At 41.3% G+C, this 22,074-nt stretch overlaps 1 protein-coding gene across 18 annotated transcripts in view; it reads left to right on the forward strand.

Annotated features, from left to right (window-relative positions):
• LOC140483389 (utrophin-like) overlaps positions 1-22,074 on the forward strand; it is a 737,248-nt gene that overhangs the window by 542,686 nt on the left and 172,488 nt on the right. For all 18 annotated transcript variants that reach the window (XM_072581625.1, XM_072581633.1, XM_072581634.1 and 15 more), the window contains one exon: positions 17,650-17,918. In XM_072581625.1, coding sequence (XP_072437726.1) covers positions 17,650-17,918 — 269 coding nt within the window. The remainder of the gene's footprint in view (positions 1-17,649; positions 17,919-22,074) is intronic.

A 22,074-nucleotide genomic window follows, 5' to 3' on the forward strand; every position in this document is an offset into this window, starting at 1 on the left:
TCAGACGCAGTTGAAAGCCGCGGAGGCGGCACATTTTGCGCGGCCTTTGGTGACTAAGCTAAAGCAGATCACGGCCCTTCAGGCTGCCTTGAATTCAATACTGACACAAAACGCAAAGAAAGAACTTGCTTTTGCTAGACAGAGGCTGCTCGAATATGGGGATAGGCCAGAGAAGTATTCAGCATACCTGATTGGGAAAAAGCGTGCTCCCCAATCCATTACTGCAATCAGAGACAGCGCCGGGGTCCTTATGTACGATGCTAAAACAATTAATGAGGCTTTTTGGAGCTTTTACTCTGAATTGTATCGGTCTGAAGGTTGCGAAGACAGGATGGCTAAAATGGAGATCTTTTTTAGGAACCTTGACCTCCCAGGGGTAACCTTGGAACAGGCCTCTCTCCTTAATGCCCTCTTGACAGTTCAGGAAATACAGGAAGCAGCTAGGCAACTTCAGAGTGGGAAAGCGCATGGCCCTGATGGACTTCCAGGTGAGTTTTAAAAGAAGTTTATAGGGATTCTGTCAGGGCTGATGTTGGAGATGTACAATCGCTCCTATATACATGAATGCCTCCCACCACCTTTGACAGAAGCTAATGTTTCCTTAATTCTTAAGAAGGGGAAGGTTCCTGAGGATTGTGCCTCATACAGGCCCATCTCTCTATTAAATTCAGATTTCAAGATTCTGTCCAAGATCCTGGCGCTGAGATTGGAAAGGGTGTTGTCCTATATTATTAAAGAGGACCAGACAGGCTTTATAAGGGGCCATAGGTCCTCTAATAATATTAGAAGGTTGCTGAATGTGGTCCAGCAACGATCGATTCAAGGGTTGGTGATTTCCTTAGATGCAGAGAAAGCATTTGACTGGGTGGAATGGCTGTATCTTTTTTATGTCTAAGAACAGTTTGGGTTGGGTGGAGTCTTTACGAGGTGGGTGGAGGTTTTATATCACCACCCTCTGGCCGTGGTCATCACCAACGGGGTGAAGTCTGAGAATTTTATGATTGGTCGGGGCAGTCGGCAAGGCCGCCACCTCTCACTGTTGTTGTTTACGTTGGTGATAGAGCCGCTGGCAGAGGCTATTCGTCAGAACGTCCACATAACTGCTCCGGAATGGGATTGAGGGCACACAAGATTACACTGTATGTGGATGATGTCCATCTGTTTTTATCAAACCCAATGACTTCCGTACCCCATTTGATACAATATATCAATTCATTTGGGGCTATTTCAGGATATAAGATTAACTTTGCAGAATCGGAGGCTATGCCTTTGGGGGAACCTTAAGGATGTGCCAGAAGTTGAAGGCGATCCTAAGTTCCCTTTTAAGTGGTCACGGGCAGGGTTTCGAACCTAGGCATTTTTATTAACCCCAAGTTTGATCTGTTACTTTGGACTAACTTTGCTCACTTGCTCGACAATATAAGGCGAGATCTCCAGAGATGGGAGGCTCTTCCAATTTGATGGCCGGGCCGAATATCTCTCATTATGATGAATGTTCTTCCTCGTTTGCTTTATCCCATGCGTATGCTCCCTATAATGTTTCCCACGACAGTGCCACAGAAACTTATGGGGTGGTTTGGTTCCTTTGTCTGACATCGTGGGCGGCCCCTCATTGAACTTACTAAATTGCAGCTGCCTCAAGGAGGGGGAAGAATTGATTTCCCAGACATCAGGAGGTATCAATTGAGTTCCCTGTGGTCCTTTGTCTGCGATTGGGTAGGTAACGATCCAAACTCAATATGGCTGGATATTGAGGCCTCCCAAGCAAAGTGCCCTCTTATTAACCTGTTGTTCATGGATAAGATGAGGACAGTTATGGACCATTGTCGGAACCCCATTGTCATTAGTACTGTCAGGGCTTGGAGTGTGATGCGTCAGAGTGAGAGTTGTTTCTTCAAGACTTTGCCACTTATACCTATAGTTGGCATGTCAGGGTTCCGACCAGGAATGATGGAGTCAGGGTTCAAACTATGGGCAGCGAGAGGAGTTTCTAGTTTGGGAGACTTGTTTGAGGTGGAGGTTATGATGTCTTTTGAGCAATTGAGCTGCAAATACGGGTTACCCAGCAAAGACCTTTTCTGTTTTTATCTGGTTAGCGAATTCATCCAGAAGAAGACTACGCTTCTCACTAAGCCCTATAAGCCCGATATGGAGAGGTTGTTGCTATGCTCCACAAGCATCCTTTCGGTTCGTGCCTTCTATCGCCTGCTGGGTGGCATGGCCTGGCAGGATATTAACCGGTTATGTGAGGTCTGGGAGCAAGAGCTAGGAGTGGAGATCTCTTCTGAAACATGGGAGAATACTCGAAAGATCTCAATCTGTAACAGGACATGTGATACGCAGTTAAAAGTTTTGCACAGGGCTCATCTGGCACCAGACTGTTTGGCGAAGTTTAAAAAAGGGGCATCTTCAGTGTGCCCCAAATGTAAAATAAGTGTAGTTATTGTTACCCATTGCTTCTGGACATGCCACAGGCTCCATGTTTATTGGAGCGCTGTGGCGGGACAGATAGGGAGGGTATTGAGGACTGAAGTCAAAGTAAACCCGATATCTCTCCTCTTAGGTCTACTGAATTTACCATCTTTAGACGGGCATGGGAAGAAACTATTTAATATTCTTGCATACTGTGTATGGAAGAATATTCTGATGAATTGTGTGTCTGAGAACCTGCCGGGCTTGCTGGGACGGCAGAAATTAATAATGGAGCACATTCCCTTGGACTTTTTTTACAAACATGGGTGCACCACACAACAGACTATTTTTATAAGACATGGCAGTCCTGCTTGAGTTATTTGGAAACAGATTTGTCAGTTGTCTTAACTAGGGCATTTGTTTAACCAGGATGGTTAGATTTGTCAAGCCTTGGGCCCTAGAGAGGGTCTCCTGAGTTAATAAGGGTATATATACAATGCTCCCGTTCCTCTGTTTGGGATGTTTGCACCGAGCATAGCTGTTCTGTATTTTGTGGTTTCTTTTGGTTTTTTTGCTTTTCTTTCTTTTATTTGGTGTTGCTTTGCACAGTGTTAGGGTTTGTTTTGTATTAGAGGGTAGGTTAATAGTTAGGAGACAGTAGTTGTATTGTAATTTGTGTTTTTTTCTTTTTATTATACTGATATTTGTTATTGATTGTATTTTTCAATAATTTTATATGTTGGTAATGTTTAAAAAAATTTGCTAATAAATATATTTACAAAAAAGAAAGAAGGCATATGGCATGCTTTCCTTCATTAGAGGGGTATTGAGTATAAGAATTGGCAAGTCATGTTACAGTTGTATCAGACTTTGGTTTGGCCACATTTGGAATACTGTGTACAGCTCTGGTTGCCACATTACCAAAAGGATGTGGATGCTTTGGAGATGGTGCAGAGGAGGTTCACCAGGATGTTGCCTGGTATGGAGGGCACTAGCTATGAAGAAAGGATGAGTAGATCAACAGTATTTTCATTAGAAAGACGGAGGTTAACGGGGGACCTGATTGAGGTCTACAAAATCATAAGAGATATAGACAGAATGGATAGCAAGAAGGTTTTTCCGAGAGTGGGAACTCAATTACTAGAGTTCACGAGTTCAAGGTGAGAGGGAAAAGTTTAAGGTAAGTATGCATAGAAAGTTCTTTACTCAGACGGTGGTGATTACCTGGAATGCATTGCCAGCAGAGGTGGTAGAAGTGGGCATGAGATCATTTAAGATGTATCTTGACAGATACGTGAATGGGAAGGATACAGATCCTTAGAAAATAGGTGACAGGTTTAGATTGAATTGGCGCAGGCTTCAAGGGCCGAATGGCCTGTTCCTGTGCTGCTATTTTCTTTGTTCTTTGTAGACTCTGTCTACACTCGAAGGACAAGGGTGGATCTAATTGAAACATACAGAATCCTGAATGGCCTGGGCAGAGTACATGTTGGGAAGATGTTTGCATCTTGGGCTGATGCCCAAGATGTTTGCATTGGCAGGAGAGACTGGAATGCGAGGGCATAGTCTTAGAGTCTTTTGGAACAGAGATAAAGAGAAACTTCTTCAGCCAGAGAATGTGAATCTATGGAATTCATTGCCACAGAAGGCTGTGGAGGCCAGGTCATTGAGTATATTTAAGACTGAGATGGATAGGTTCTTGAGTATCAAGGGTTACGGGGAGAATGGGGTTGAGAAACTTATCAGCCACGATTGAATGGTGGAGCTGACTCGATGGGCTGAATGGCCTCGTTTCTACTCCTATATTTTATGGTCTTAATGTGGTCTAGAACTTCAGCATCCCAACTGAAATCTCTAGCCACAATGGTGTTCTGCTCTGTGAATATAGATGAGAAATGCTCATTTAAGGCTTCACCTACAATCGAGAGTGTGGTGCTGGAAAAGCACAGCAGGTCATGCAGCATCTGAGGAGCAGGAGAATTGAAGTTTCGGGCATAAGCCCTTCATCAGGATTCCTGATGAAGGGCATATGCCCAATACGTCCATTCTCCTGCTCCTAGGATGCTGCCTGACCCCCTGTGCTTTTCCAGCACCACACTCTCAACTCTGATCTCCAGCATCTTCAGTCCTCACTTTCTCCTAGTTGATTCACCTTCGATCACCCGGCTCCATGCATAGATTTCTACTTTGGTCTGTAATTGGCCCCAGTCTTTCCCTGACAATCTTCTTGCTCTTAATATCCTTCCCAAATACATTGGGTTTTTCCTTAATCCTACCTTTCCAAAGACCCCTTGTTACCTTGCTATTTTATTTTTTTAAGTAGCCTGCCTTCCACACTCTGTGTAACTGAAGGTTGCCCGCTGATTTTAATGGTCTCTTTTTAACAAATGCTTCATTCTTTTTGTTTATCAAACTGTCATTATCCCTTGATATCCAAGGTGCCCTGGACTTGCTGTCCTTCCCCTTCATTCTTCAAGGAAAACACTGGCCCTTTGTGTGCTATGTTTAGAAGTCTTTCCAAATGTAGATTTATCTGTGAGTAGAGCATAGAACAGTATAGAACTGAAACAGGTCCTTCAGCCCGCCATGTCTGCACTGACCATGATGCCATTCCAAAACCAATCTATCTGTCTGCACCTGGTCCACATTCCTCTACTTCCTGCCTGTTCATGTGTCTGACTAAATGCCTCTTAAATGTTGAAGTTGTGTCTGCTTCAACCTCCTCCTCTGTAAACAAAAATCTTGCACACCTCATTTAAACCTACTTCTGCTCTCAATTTAAACCTATGGCCCCTAGTATTTGACATTTCTACCCTTGGGGAAAGACTCCAACTGTCCAGCCTATCTTTGCCTCTCATAATTTATGTACATCTATCAGGTCAGCCTCCAATGCTGTAGCGAAAATAGTCCAAATTTGTCCAACCTCTCGTTATACCTAATACTCTCTAATCCAGGCTACATGCTGGTAAACCTCTTTTGCACCCTCACCAAAATCTCCGTATTCTTCCCATTGTGTGGCAACGAGGACTGCACACAATATTCCAAATATGGCCTAATTAAAGTTTTATATAGCTACAACATGATTTGCCAACTTTTACACTCACTGGCCTGACCGATGAAGAGAAATATGCCGTATGCCTTTTTTCGCACCTTACCACTGGTTTCCACTTTCAGAGAGCTATGGACTTGCATACCAGGGTCGCGCTGTATATCAATGTTCCTAAATGTCCTGCCATTTACTGAATACTTTCCTCTTGCATTTGACCACCTGAAATGTATCACCTTACATTTGTCCAGATTAAACTCCATCTGCCATTTCTCAGCCCATCTTTCCAAATGATTATATCCTGCTTTTCCTTTGACAAACTTACCTACTGTCCACAACTCCACCAATTTTCATTGTCTGCATACTTACTAATCAGATCACCTACATTTCCATCCAAATAATTTCTCATATAAGGCGGTTGTAATGCGATTTGTGAATTGCAGACCTTTTCTTTATAAAGCGAACTCCTGTTAGCTGTTATGCAATTCCATCCCCGGCACTAGCTGAACAACAGAACCCGGTTTCAGGATCCTCTGTCTGCAAAATGCAAATTCACTGTGTTCAGCAAAAATAGGAATGCAATCAGCTCTACAACTTGTAACTTAGCTTGAAACTGGGAACTGTAGTCTACATTTAGAAGGAATTTTATTTCAAACTGGGAGAGAATCTTGAGGAAGACTGGATGTCCACATTGGAACCACATGGTCAGTCAGCTCGCATGCTTTCTGGTGAAAAGCTTCATGAAAGGTATAGTGCTGTAGTCAGTGGTATTAGTGTTAAAGGGTTACATTTACTTTATTATTTCATTAAAATATATGATTTACAGCCTTACTCAGGCTGTACCATCATTTGTGTTAGGATAATGTGTTATTTTTGTTTTGGTTTTTACTGATATTTTTGGCGGTTTTCCCCAACCTTGTTTTTCCCACAGGCCCCATTATTTATATTGTGTAATTTACTGTAACTCTGTATTGCACGGGAATGCAACTACCGCATTATAGGAGAACTACTAGTATTACAAACAACAGAGGTCCTAATACTAATCCTTGCAGAACACCACTGGTCAAGGCCCTTGAGTGAGAAAAAAATCCTTCTGGAACTACCCTTAGTCTTCTTCAACCAAGCAAAATTTGTATCTAACTTGCCAACTCACCTTGGATCTCGTGTGACTACGTCTTCTGGACTAGCCTACCATGAGGGACTTTGTCAAAAGCTTTAGGTAGGCAGCCTGGTGACAAAGTGGCTAGCACTGCTACCTCTCAGCACCAGGGACTCTGGTTCAATTTCACCCTTGGGTGACTGTGTGGAATTTGCCCATTCTTCCTGTGTCTGTGTGTATTTTCTCCAGGTACTCCAGTTTCCTCCCACAATCCAAAGATGTGCAGGTTAGGTGGATTAGCCGTGGGAAGTGCAGGGTTACAGGAATAGGACAGGCAGGTGGGTCTGGACAAGGGATGCTCTTTGGAGGGACGCTGTTGATGCGATGGACCAAATGGCTGTTTGTACACTGTAGGGATTCTGTGAACTCTATTAAATGATTTAGTCAAGTCCTTGTCGACAACATCCACTGTCCTCCACTCATCAAACATCTTTGTTATTTCCTCAAAAAAACTCAATTAAATTTGAGAGTTAAGACCTCCCCCACACAAAAACGTACTGTGGCACAGTGGTTAGCGCTGCTGCCTCACAGCTTCAGAGACCCGGGTTCAATTCCCGCCTCAGGCGACTGACTGTGTGGAGTTTGCACATCCTCCCCGTGTCTGCGTGGGTTTCCTCCGGGTGCTCCGGTTTCCTCCCACAGTCTAAAGGTGTGCGGGCTAGGTGAATTGGCTATGCTAAATTGCCTGTAGTGGTAGGTGAAGGGGTAAATGTAGGGGAATGGGTCTGGGTGGGTTGCGCTTTGGCGGGTCGGTGTGGACTTGTTGGGCCAAAGGGCCTGTTTCCACACTGTAAGTAATCTAATCTAATCTCTAAAACGTCCATTCTTTTCCAAATTCAAGTAAATCATGTCCCTAAGAGTCATCTCCATTAGTTTCCCTATCACTGATGTAAGACTCACCATCCTGTAATTTCCTGGATTAACCCTGTTCCCCTTCTGAAGCTGTTCTCAACCTGTGTGCCACATCCTGTCTAATGATATTGAAATTGACCTACCAACTTAATTTCTGCACTATTCTTATGCCTTTCACAATAATTTAAGGTGTACTTCATCCAGACCTCCAGACTTTTCCACTGCTAAACCTGCTAGTACCTCCTTTTCTCTCTCAATTTCTTGTAACATTATCTAACCTGTACCTTTGCCCTGATGTTTATACATGTATCATCCTTTTCCATTGTGAAGACCAGTACATGGTATTAATTGAAAACTGTATCCATTTCTTCCAGGTCCACATACAGATGATTTTTTATTGGCTCCTAATGGGCCTTACTCTTTCCCTAGTTATTCCCTTGCTCTTTATATGTATTTTTTAAAATCTAGTTCTGTCTGCCACTACTTCCTTATGCATTTTCTTTGTTTTCCTACTTTATTTGTTAAGCTCCCTACTGCATATTTTATACTCCTTTAGGGACTGCCTTATTGAACCCTCTGTACCTGCCATAAGTTTTTTTTCTTAATCCTAACTTTTATGTCCATGGGTATCCATAGTTCTGGAGTCATGGTCCCACCCTTTGTCTTTATGAGAACTTATTTGTCCTGTTCTCTTGCTATTTTCTCCTTGAAAGACTTCTCCTGTTCTGACAGTTATCTGCAATGTGCTCACTTGGGCAAATCATATTTATCTTTATAAAATTAGCTTTTGCCCAGTTTCAAAATTTATTCTTGGCCCATCCTTATCCTTTTCCACTGTACTCTTAAGTCTAATTAAGGTATAGTCAGAACCTCCAAAACGCTCCCCAAAATGATTCTCCTTCCACCCGCCAAGGTTAATTTCTGAATGTTAGGTCCAGGCCTGTCTGTTCCCTTTTTGAAGTTTCTATGTCATGACTAAGAATGAATTGTCTTTAAATCAGAAGAATTGTTCCTGTTAAAGCTACAAACAGAGGTTTGATTGGTTGACTTCCCGTTTCAACTTATTTCACGTTCAGAGAACCTCAGTTACAAGTATTAAGTCAATATTCCTCAGAGTCCATTGGAAGCTATTAGCATGCATTGGTGTTTTCATAAACCAAGCAAGATACAATTTTAGAAATTGCTGGAAAAGCTAAGCAAGAGGAAGGGTCACTCAAACCGAAACATTAAATCTGCTTTCTCTCCATAGATGCTGCCAGACCTGCTGAGCTTTTCCAGCAATATCTGTTTTTGTTTCTGATTTACAGTATTGATACTGTAAATACTTAATATAAAATCTCATGGCTTGTGACACTATAGATCGTGGAATCTGTTTAAGTGAACTGGCCAGTTATACTTAATTTTTTTTCCTTTGATTTATCCCTTAATTATACTTGCTTGACTGTCTGAGAGAGTGGAGGTTGAATTGAAGAACCAAGGGTTTAAGTTATGGTCATTAATTAATTAGAATACTTTTTTGCTTAACAAAGGCCTTGCTGAAATTCATATCGATTACATCTATTGCCCTGCCCTCGTCAATCTTACTGGTCTATAGTGGGTCTTTCCTGATGAAGAGTTTTTGCCTGAAACATCGATTTCCCTGCTCCTTGGATGCTGCCTGAACTGCTGTGCTTTTCCAGCACCACTCTAATCCAGAATCTGGCTTCCAGCATCTGCAGTCATTGTTTTCACCTACCTTACTGGTCTGTAGTTCCAAGGTTTTTCTTTGCAGCCCTTCTTGAAAACGCATACAACATTCGCTACCCTCCAATCTTCAGGGACCTCACCTGTGGCTAATGATGGTGCAAGTATATCAGCCTGGACTCCTGCAATAGCTTCTCTAATCTCTTGTTAGAGTGTTTTTGGATATATCTGGTCAGGACTGGGAGATTTATCCACCTTCATACATTGCAGTTTGTCCAGCACCTCCTGTACTGTGATATGGACTGGCCCCAAGGAATCACCACTACCTTTCCCAAGTTTTGATGAATTTCTCCACAGTAAATACAGAGGATAAATATTCATCGTGGGTCTCACCCATTTCCTGCAGTTCCACACATATTTGTCCATTTTGGCACTTGAGGGATCCTCGTCTCGCTAGTTATTCTTTTTCCTTTAATATACTTAAAGAACCTCTTTGGATTCACTGTAATCTTCAGAACCAAGGCTGTCTTGTATTCCGTTCTTGCCCTCCTGATTTCCTTCTTCAGTAAATTCCTGTATCCCCTATATACCTCCTGAGATTCCCTTGATTCCAACTGCCTGTACCTGAGCCATGCTGCCGCCTTTTTTCGATCAGAGCCTCAATATCTCTTGTCATCCAGAGTTCCCTATTCCTTGCCTATTCGCTCTCACAGGAACATAAGCACCTTGAACTCCAGCTATCTCACTTTTAAAAGCCTCCCACTTGCCAGAGATCCCTTTGTCTGCAAACAAACTAGTCTAATCAGTCCCTGCTAGCTCCTGTCTAATTCATCAAAATTTGTCTTGCTGTACTTTAGAAGGTGAACCTGTGGACCAGTTTTGTTCCTCTCCATAACTATTATAAAATCAAAAGACTTATTGTAACTGCTCCCAAAGCGCTCCCCAACTGTTACCTCTATCACCTGTTTTGCCCTATTTTCCAAAAGTATGTCGCGTTTTGCCCCTTCCCAAGTAGGACTGTTGATATGCTCCTTGGGGAAACTTCCCTGAATGCACTTAACAAGTTCCATCCCATCTTGGCCTTTAGCGCTCTTGCAGGCCCAGTCTATGTCGGGAAAATTAAAATCCCCTACTCTGCGTTTAGAAGGATGAGGGGTGACCTAACTGAAGCTTATAGAATACTGAATGGCCTGGACAAAGTTAATGTTGGGAAGATGTTTCCGATGGTAGGAGAGACTAGGATCTGAGCGCACAGCCTTAGAGGAAAGGGAAGAACTTTTAAAACTGAGATAAGGAGAAACTTCTTCAGCCAGAGAGAGTGATGAATCTGTGGAATTCATTGCTTCAGAAAGCTGTGTAGCCCAGGTCATTAAGTATATGTACGACTGAGACAGATAAGTTCTTAAGTATCAAAGGGGATTAACGGTTACAGGGAGAAAGCAGGAGAATAGGGTTGAGAAACTTATCAGCCTTGATTGAATGGCGGTGCATACTCGATGGGCTGAATGGCCTAATTTCTGTTCCTATGTCTTAGGGTCTAACCCTCTTAGTATTCATCTATTATTGTTGTTTGTGAGCTTGGATTCTAAACTGGAGGAATTATGCATAAGTTTTAAGTTTGATTTATATATCTATATTACGTGTTATAAGAAGGGAAAGGCATAGCTTTTAATTTAATAACTTTCCATGTTCTTTTATTAAAAATATATGTAAGCATTATGTTGTGAGTTTGTTCAGTAATTGAATACCATAGTAAAGAGAAAGAAATTGAGATCTGGATTGTCGAGTCTCACCATCAATGGATCACAACGCTTGTAATTACAAAGGTCTATTCTGATATTATCACTAAATTCCTAAAATAAAATGGAATTTGATTCATTCAAGTTTCATACATCAATGACCTTGATAATCTGTTGTAAATTACAAAATGACATAAAAGAGCCCTTCACTATTTTTCTTGTAAAGCAATCCACCATATTCAGTAGTTGAAGTGGTGTGAAACAATAGTATGTCAAGCAATGCAAGGTCCTTCTGAATCTGAGCCCAATATTTGATGTTGATCTGTAGTTAACCTCAATTCAATGAGCCCAACCTTGCATTTGTTTCCTAGATTTGGCTATTTAGGCCACCTTTCTGACAGGGGATACTTCACCATAAAGAAATGGGACCAGACTAGATACAAAGCTCTTTTGTCCATGACCTCCCCTTAAGCGATGCCAAAGAAGTTGCACTTGCATTTAAATAAAATTATATTTGTCGAGTCATAAAGTCATGTAGCAAAAACAGATCCTTTGGTCCAACTAGTCCATGCCAATCATAATCCCAAACTAAACTAGACCCACCTGCCTGCACTTGACCATACCTCTCCAAACTTATTCATGTACTTACCCAAATGTCTTTTAAACATTGTAACTGTACCCACATCCACCACTTGCTCTAGAACTTCATTCCACATACGAAATACTCTGTCTAAAAAATGTTGTCCCTTATGTCTTTTTAATTTTTTTTCTCCTTTCACCTTAACATCTGTGGTGGGTAAGTTACTTGAGAAGATTCTGAAAGATAAAATATACATGCAACTAACAGGGTTTGATTAGGATTAGTCAGCATGACTTTGTAAATGAGAGATCGTGCCTCGCAAATTTAGAGTTCTTTGATGAACTGACCAGGAAGGTTGACGAGGGCACGGCAGTACTGATATGGATTTCAGTAAATCCTTTTTATAAGGTTCCACACGGGCTGCTCTGAAACGTTAGATTGGTGGAATCTGGGGGAAATGGCAAATTGCATACAAAATTGGCTTGATGGTAGGAAGCAGAGAGTACTAGTGGAAGGATGCTTGCCAGACTGGATGCCTGTGAGTATTGGAATGCCTCAGGGGTCGGTGCTGGCCCTATTTCTGTTTGTTATCTGTATCATTGATTTGGATGAGAATACAAGACGTGATTAGTAAATTTGCTGGTGACACTAAAATAGGTGGTATCATGGACAGTGAGGAAGGTTATCAGAAATTGCAGTAGGACTTTGATCAGTTGAGGAAGTGGGCCGAAAAATGGCAAATTGAGTTTAATATAGATAAATATGAGGTCTTGCATTTTGGCAAATCAAATCAAGGTAGCAGTTTCATGTGGGGCCTTCAGGTCCACAGTTCTGGTCACCTTGTCATAGGAAGAATGTTATTAAACTGGAAAGAGTGCTGAAGAAATTTACAAGGATGTTGCCTGGACTCGATTATCTTAAGTTACAGGGTGAGATTGCACAAACTAGTACTTTTTTCTTTAGAGTTTAGGAGACTGATGGGGTGACCTCTTAAAGGTACAAGACCATGAGAGGCATGGATCATGAGAGTGAAAGCATTCAGTCGTCTTCCCCGGATTGGGGAATTGAGGACTAGAGGACATCAGTTTAAGGTAAAAGGGGAAAGAATAAAAGGGAATCTGAGGGGCAATGTTTTTACACAGAGGGTGGTATGTATATGGAATGAGCTGTCAGCAGACGTGGTTGAGGCAGGTACATTAACAGCATTTAAATGACATTTGGACAAATACATGGATAGGAAAGGATTAGAAGGATATGTGCCGAGAGCAAGGAAACGGGGTTAGCGTGGATAGACATTTTGGTCAGCATGGACCTGTTTGGGCCAAAAGGCCTGTCTCTGTGCTGTAGAACTCTATGTCGCTATGATTTTATGACCTTAAAAATATGCCCCCTAGTTTTGAAATCCTTCACCCTAGGTAAAAGACCCCTGGCATTCTCCTTATCTACACCCTTCATTATTTTATAAACATCCATTAGGACTCCCTGCAATCTCTTATGCTCCTGTGAAAAAAGTACCAGACTCTCCAGTCTGACCTTAAAACTCAAACCCCCCCATTCCTGGCAATATCTTGGTAAATCTTTTCTGAACCCTGTCAAGCTTAATAATATCCTGTCTCTAACAGGGTGACCAGAACTGGACACAGTACTCCAGAACAGGTCTCACCAACATCCTGTCCACCTTCAATATGGCAGCTCAACTCCTCTACTCAAAGGTCTGAGCAATGAAGGCTAGCTTGCTAATGGCTTCCTCAACTGCCCTGCCTATATGTGACACAAACTTCAAAGAATTATGGACCTGAACCCCTAGGTGTCTTTTTTTTAAAGACACTACCCAAGACCCTTTTTTTAATTGTATAAGTCCTGCCCTTGTTTGTTTTACCAAAATGCGATACCTTGGAAATATCCAAATTAAACTCCATCTGCTACTCCTCAGCCCATTGACCCAATTGATCATGATCATAACCTCCTTCACTGTCCACTATATAACCAATTTAGGTGCCATTCACAAACTTGATATCCATGCCTTCTATATTTTCATCTAAATCATTTACTTAAATGACAAACAAAAATAGACCCAACAACGATCCCTGTGGAACAAAATCATAACAGGCCCCAATCCAAAAAACAACCCTGTTTCACTGCTGTCTATCTCTTGCAATTATACCAATTTTGTTTAGTTTCGACTTAATTGAATTCCAGTAATAAAATATCCCTGATAAGTTGCAACTTTGTACTTGACTGATTTCCAGCATCAAAGGCTGTGAGAGATTGATTTACCTGGACTTGCTAGCTCGAAAATAGGCCTTTTATGCAAAAAATCTGACAGTTTATTCTGGGACAGTGGTTTTGAAAGTTTGCCTGCAGGTCCAGCTGTAAATAGGAGGCAAAGAAGTTGCATGGATTGTGCAGATGACGAATTGGCAGCTATTCACATTCTAGATGGAATCCTGTGGAAGTGACGAGGGTTTAGTTCGCTGACTTGTAGAGCTGTCAAAGAAAAGCCCAGCCCCATTTTACTCCTCTCGTGGGGAAGGCCATGCTGATCTTACTCCCTTCATGGGTAGGCAGCCAGATCTTGCTTCCCTCTGGCACTTGATAGGCCAGTGACAGGTATGGTGGAATTTCACATGCCATGAGCTGTTGGCTAATCAGAATCCAGCAGCTGAACTGAGCAGCAGTGTCACTTGGGAGGCGATGGCCACTGCTACTGTTGTGGGGAAAAACACCAGTTTTGAGGTCAGAATCGGGGTTCATTGGCAGAGTTTATTGTGCAAGGAAATACCAGAGCTCTGGGGAGAGAAAGACACTAACAGCACAAGGGTCAGCTGCGACCCGGAGCACATGTCAAGAAACTTTTATACATCTTGTGATACAATAGGTCAGTGATGAGATTATTGTCTTTGTAACGTGGTTTGTTTATGGCAATCATTGCAGATTTATTTATAGTTTCAATTCAGTCTTTGTCGGTTCCAGCGCAGCCTTTGTTAATTTCCGCATGGTCATTGTTAGTTTCAGTGTAGACATTGTCAGTTTCAATGTAGTAATGGGTGCTAATAGCTCTTCCTGAGAAGAACGATTACTGCAGCTCTGGCTATTAGCATTTTGTACTGAGTCTGTGTCAGGCTTTTACATTTCTATAAGAGGTATTGGCTGGACCCAAACACTTCAGCAGGTAGTATTCATTACTCATGTGTATTCTGTCCCCCACCCACCTTAAACTAATCAACTGGTTTGTGGGTGCATTGGTAGCCCTAGGCAATGTCTGTATCTATTCTGTTGTTTCTCTCCATGTTGGTATCCAGCTGCTATCTTGTGTGTCAAGTTGGCCAACTGATGGCTCAGTGGCCAACTTGTGTGTCCGTGTGCCTAGTGTCACTCTGCCCTGTGCCATCTCCCTCATCACTACTATGGCACCCAACCAAGGCCTACAATTATTGCTAGATCCCGTGAGTGATGGTGAGAGTGGAAAGAGAGTGACTCTCAGCACACCCTTTCCCCTTTTCAGTATTGCGCAATGAATGCATTTGAAGGCCTGTCACACTCGTTGATGGTGATTCCTCTGTCCACTGCTGAGTCAATACCAATTGTTGTGGGATGATGTAAGTGCTCAAAGTTTGGGAGAAGATTTGTAGCTCGGGTGCTCGTTGTTGTGGTTCTGTTCGCCGAGCTGGGAATTTGTCTTGCAATGTCTTGCAAGACAAATTCCCAGCTCGGCAAACAGAACCACAACAATGATGTAAGTGTGTGTCAGTTGCTCAATTGGGGACTCAGCTTTCAGTGAGGTCGGGAAGTTGTGTACAAGCCTTCTCATCGTGGATTTAATCTGGGTCGAGGCAGAACTGTAGGAGGTGTCATCCTTCCACATGATTACATGTATTCCATTTCCAAAATCCCCCTCTCCATGTTATCATTTCATGTTTAAATTTTGCAATGAGTGTTGTAAGCAGCAGATTTGTTGGATCTTTATTAACTTGAAGGCAATGCAGCACTTTTACTGGTCACATTTTAACATGGAAGATGTTCAGACTGAGGAAATTGTGAATGTTATTGATCTTTAATGCAATATCACTGAGAAGAGAAAAACAGAGCCCACAGAAAGAAGGTTGTAATTTGTCAGTGCTGCCTCTGTTAGAAGTGTGCAAAGTGAATGCCTGGTCCCATATTGAAGCATTACAGCACAACAGAACATATCCAATGAGTGGGGAACTGAAGGATAATGCAAGAGCACTCTTGGATTAAAATACTTGCAGTTTAAAGGATTTCAGAACATGCTGGGTTTTCTATTGCAAGTAATACTTGTGATAGTATATTCTTTTAATGTCAAAATGCTGCAATAGTTGAAAGAACTGATATTAAATGGATATTGTTGCAAATGATATATATGTGTGAAGTAAAATTGTTTAACTTAAGTATTTTGTAATTCTAATTCAATGTAGCCATTTTTGTATTTTAGCTGTCTTCTGTTTCTTATTTTTATGGAGTAGGCGTTGTCCTGGTCATTTGTAACGGTGCCAGTTCTGGATGGTCTTTTTCAGTTGCTTAATACCCAATGTCAGTTTTGAAATTGTGCCTCCAATTTTGTCACTTCATCTTTCATTTTCAATTCTGTCTGTAATCAACATTTGAGATAAATAGCTTTCACTTTATTTTCTTGAAGTCAATCAATGCAGATTTCCTTTTTGTAAACCAGCATTCTGTATGTTAGCTGACAGTAAAACTGTTTTATTTACTAAGATTAATTAGCTCAGATTTATCTTCGTAAGACAAGTCATTACTAAGCTTCATCTCTTCCTCATTCTGAAGACTGGTACATCAAGCAACAGATAGTTAATTTTGTACTTCAAACCATGTATCTTCCAGCTACAGCTTGCTGAAATAGTACCGTTAACTTTTATATTACTGTTCTTGCCATGCAGTTTTTATTTCATTATGTTTCTGCATATAGTTTGGAACCGTTCCTTGGGCCCTGAGCTTTCCAGATGTCTCAACGTTGTCATGATATTTCAAAGATTTCAGTGCTTGGTAGATTCAGAGACAAGTTAATATAAACTATCATGCATTAATGCCTCTTCTGTATGTATTTTTCTCATTCACTTTCCATAATGAGCAGAAGTTTGTATGAAGTGATCTTCCTGTTTGTTCTTTTTCCGTTCTCCTCCACGTGATCCCTCCACCTTGCATAAATGCATTTACTTTGACTTTTTCCAATTCTGATGAATGTCATTAACATCGTTTCTTTCTATGGTTGCTGCCAGAGTATTTTCTGAGCATTATTGATTTTTATTTAAATATGCATGAGCAGTATTATCGTTTGGCCTTATAATGTTTCTCAGATCAAATGATACAGTTGAGTGTTTTACATAATTATTTAAAATTGCTTGCTGTTTGTGACTCTTTAGAGTTTAGCAGCAGCAGTAGTTTGAATCAGTTTGAATTTTGACACCCTTCAGTATTCAAACATGTATAAGATATTTTGAAATGTTAACCTTGCCATTTGCTCCACTTACTAGGATTGGACTTGTTACAGAAGCACTGAACGCGGACATGCCAAATATAATTGGATGAACAATACGAGGCCTATCGGTCTCTTAAAATGTTATCTCTGTGTAATCAACATTACAATGTTAATTGACAATGAAAAATTATGTATGTGCTTCAAAAGATGAGATTTGAAACAGATTTATGAAGTTGTGTGGAACTATGTCTCTCGCCAACTTTATTGAGTGTCCTAGAGAAATCTTTGCAGGGTAAACTTAGGGTTTATTATCCTAGTTTGCCACTCCTGAATGATGAAAGTTGGTTTGTGTTAGATGTTTGTTTCATAGCTGTAAAAGACATTCTGAAAAACTTTGTTGAGTATTGTACTTGTTTAGTCACTCTAATCCTTTTCTTTTTAAAAAATTTCCTTAGTAGTCACAAATTTCAAATACCTGAAGAATTGTATTAGGCTTTGTATTGATTCTCTCTGTTCTTCCATTAACAGTTCCACTAATTGCTAGCTCATCACAAGATTACCGTTGATTTGTCTGTAACAAAACCTTCAATCTAATACTACTTACCCTAGTTCCTGGAGAAGGTGCTTAGAGAGCTTTTAAAGGAAAGGAGTTCATAAAGGAAATTTAAGTTTTATAGATCGATGTCATGATGGTTGATGAATATTTGCATTTTACATTTCCAGAATCTACCCCGGAAGAGAGAGCCCAGAGAATTGCCAAAGCTGTTCGCAAACAATCAACAGAAGTGAAGGAAAATTGGGAACTGTTGAACACCCATGCAAGCAACTGGCAGAAACAGGTGCAAAAGGCATTGGAGAAACTTCAGGAACTGCAGAAAGCTATGGATGATCTTGAGGCTCATGTGATAACAGCTGAAGGGGTCCGTACTGAATGGCAACCTGTGGGTGACCTGCTTATTGACTCCTTACAGGATCACATTGACAAAGCCACAGTAAGTGCAATCACATTACCCTTCATTTATGAACAGATATATTCAAAATGTTGCATCTAGACAATCAATAATATGACTACTTAAACGGTATTGATTGTATGGTTGTTGACTTAATTTACAAATTAATACTACTTCATTGAGCATGCTATCTAATTATAGTAGTACAATTGAAGAATCTATTACTCAGTGATATCAGATGAGTTATCTGCTGGTTGCAATGTTATCAGGACTAAAGTTAAAGTCTTACCAGGTCATATGGCTTCTCCTTAATTAGAGAGAGAGAGAGATGACTGATCGTGGTTTAACCTAAAGATCACCATGCCTCAGGGAGAAGATGGGTTGAGAATCCTTCATGGAAACCTCAGCAGTGCAGGAATTGAGCCTATGCTGTTGGGTTCCTGAGTACCAGAAACCAACCATCTAGCCAGCTGAGCTTGAATAGGGTTTAGGATTGGAGATCAATTCATGCAATTGTATTGATTATTTTTTAATAATGTTTCTCACCAGGGCTCTTGCACAGAAAACATTTTAAAAGCATTAACTAGCTCAACTACCCAGACTAGGTCAATTCCTGATCTCAGCTGAATTTATTGATCTCAATTGGGTCAGTATTAGGAGTTCAATAATTGGTGTGAATTCTCATTAAGTTAATGAAAGGGAGATTACACCTGAATATATAAATATCTTGAAAAGAGGATGAGACTTGAGGGATATGAGCATAAAGTGGCAAAGTTTAATTGATGTAGAGGATCAGCCACAATCATCATGAATGGTGGAGTAGGTTTGAATGGCCATGCAACAAACTGCTGCCCCTATTCATGTTTTGTGGAAATAAAGGTAAATGATCAAAGTTTCAAAAATGCTGAAACCCACATCTTTCAACAACTTCATAACATTTGATTGTGTTCAGCATATAATCACTACTGGTACCTCTCACTCTTGCTCTATCATCTCAGCAGCTCTCCTCTGCCCAAAAGGCATCTGTCAAGTGACGTTTATGAAGGACCTTCCCAAGTCTTAAAAATCGTTTTCATTTTCGTGGAAACAGAATTGGCCAGTGTAGAAGGAGGTTATTTGGTTTATCGCAGTCCTTTGGAAGAATTTCCCAAGTCACCCCCTCCCCCTCCCCCTCCCCCTCCCTCCCCCTCCCCCTCCCTCCCCCTCCCCTCCCCTCCCCCTCCCCTCCCCTCCCCTCCCCCCCCCCCCCTCCCCTCCCCCCCCTCCCCCTCCCCCTCCCCTCCCCCTCCCCTCCCCCTCCCTCCCCCTCCCCCTCCCCTCCCCCTCCCTCCCCCTCCCCCTCCCTCCCCCTCCCCTCCCCCCCCTCCCCCTCCCCTCCCCCTCCCCTTCCCCCCCCCTCCCCTCCCCCTCCCCTTCCCCCCCCCTCCCCTCCCCCTCCCCTTCCCCCCCCCCCCCCCCCTTGCAATGACTTCAACCACTTATATAACCTCTTTAATGGAGTAAAACAATCAAAGGTATCTCAAAAAGTATTAATGATCCCAGAATACAACTTAAGCTGTATAAGAAGCTCTTAGATCAGATGATTAAAAACTTGATCCAGGATGCTGGTTTTAAAAAGTGTTTAAAAAATGATAAGGTACAGAGGCCAAGAGGTGCATGAAGTCAGTTCTTGGGTTTAGAGTCTAGGCTATCGAATGTGTGGCTCTATTAAAATCAAGGGCATGCAACAGGCTAGTATTAGAGGAGTGCAGATATCCTAAAAAATGGTTGGAATGGTGAATGTTACCAAAATAGGGACGGCATAGCCAAGGAAGGATTTGTAAACAAAACGAGAATTTTTTTTAAAAGTTACTTGATCTATTACTGTTAACAATGTTAGTCAGTGTGCAAGTACTGTGAATAGGATTTGGTTCAAGACGAGACTCAGGCAGTGGAGTTTTAGATGACTTCATATTTATAGAGAGAATGTGGAACTCGAGCAGGAACGCATTGGAATAGTCAAGTCCAGAAGTAATGTAGTTACAGATGAAGGTTTCACAACTAATGAGCCAAGACAAGAGATAGGTAGGCAGTGTTACTGAGATGCGAAAAGACGGTCTTACTAATTGCATGAACATGTGGTCGGCCATTCGTGGGATCAAACAAAACACCAAGGTTGTGCTCAGACCAGCTTCATATTAGACTGTAAGGAGGATCATTGCAGTGAGTAGGGAGTGAATGGAGATTGGTATGGGGACCACAAACATTGGTCTTCCCAATATTTAATTGGTTTCTCTGCATAGTCCTGCAACTTCTGTCCTGTTCAAAGGGTATTACTGACAAGAAAACAAAATTTAGTAATTTGTTTACTTGTCAATACAGAACATTACAGCTCAGTATAGACCTTTCAGCCCTTGATGTTATGCCAACCTGTGCAATCAATATGTCTTGATTTTCCACTGTATTCTCCAAGTATTAACAAAACATTTGCAGGTGTTCATTTTGTTCAGTATACTAATTGAATCATTGGAGCCTTAAAAGGACATTTTAAAATTGTAGAATATAAGATTAAATTTATTTTATTGTACAGTCCTTCATCAAGACTGGGGAGGGGGAAGGGGGCTGAGAAATCAATAGAGGGAGGAGGTGGGGCTGGGGGGCAGAGAAGTGGAATGGTGATAGGTGGATTTCGGTAGGAGGATGCAGGTAGGCATCCAACTCTTGCCATCCCATCTAAATTTCCCCCAGCCCCTTCCTCATCCCTCTATTTAATTTTCAGGCCCCTTCCCCCTCTCCAGTCCTGATGAATGGTCCTGCCTAAAATGTAGTCTGTCCTGCTGTTCTGATGCTGCTTGACCTGCTCAACCTTTTCCAGCTCCATATTTTATCAACTCTGACTTTCCAACATCTGCAGTCCTCACTATCTCGAAATTTATTTTATTGAAAATTTAAGTGAATTACATTAGGGTTTGAGCAAGACGGAAAATAATTAAGTGGAACACCAGGTAGATAGAATAAGTCGTGGTAAGGTGATATTGACTGGGTGATTCTGAAGGTAGAGAACAAGGTCAACCTTTCATCCATAAGGGGGATTAGTTGCATGGTGTAAGACACAGTCATTTAGGCATTGCCTCTGTCTTTGCTGTGTGTCTGTACTATTATAGAGTCATAGAGATGTACAGCATGGAAACAGACCCTTCGGTCCAACCTGTCCATGCCGACCAGATATCCCAACCCAATCTAGTCCCACCTGCCAGCGCCCGTTGTTATAATCTTTTCTTTTGTAAATGCTCAAGATTAGAAATACTTCACTTGACATTCTCATTTTAAAACTTTTAGGAATTTGCCTTATTATTAAGTCATGCTAGGATTGAAACCACATTTAATAACTGTTTGGAACCAAATCAGTCTCACAGGGATATGTTGAACATTTGACTTCAGAAGGAAGTCTACTGCTAACAAGTGTCATTAATAACAAAGGATTTCTCCATTAAACTGTCTTTCATAATATGCTATCTCACAGTCATAATGACAGGATACCCACTTTAATTTAGCAGGGCCAAGAAGAGTTATGGATATTGTTAGCATGGGAGGAGGCCATTCAACATATTTTATCTGTACCAGCTCTTTCCTAGAGCAACAAAATTAATCCCTTTCTCAAAGTCTTTCCATGTATTTCACATACATGTATAAATACATGTTTAAGAGATTTAAACATCAAGTGAGCAGTTCTAACACTTCACCTTGTCACTAAAACCTGAAAATGTGACTTACAGTCTTCACTTTGTTCTGTTTTGATGCAGAGGAAGATACAAGACAAAGTGCTGGAACTGGCCCTTGAACTTACAGTCTTTTAAATGTGTATAAAATTAATTCTATGCATATCAACTCAAAGCAGATTTATGGAAGGAAAATATACTGAAGAAGGAGTTGTGCTTTATGTACACAATTCCAACTTGTGAAAACAGAACTCTACAACTGTGTGTTGAGTTCTGGGAGGGATGGCTGTCAGTGTGCTGCCTTCTTTGAATTTACATCGCGAAATTTAAGTTTATTTGCCATCGCGTGGTAGGTCCATTTTCTCAGCAGCAGAATTGGTGATCCACAAATAAATGGATATCAGTCTCTCACATTTGTTGGCTGTACGTGTCTGTGAGAAGTTTGAGCACAAAGTCTTCATATACATATGCTTTTGTAGTTTGAATATTTGTTGTGCCAA

Source organism: Chiloscyllium punctatum, chromosome 11 (assembly GCF_047496795.1).
Source record: "Chiloscyllium punctatum isolate Juve2018m chromosome 11, sChiPun1.3, whole genome shotgun sequence".
In the NCBI taxonomy this organism is placed as follows: domain Eukaryota; kingdom Metazoa; phylum Chordata; class Chondrichthyes; order Orectolobiformes; family Hemiscylliidae; genus Chiloscyllium; species Chiloscyllium punctatum.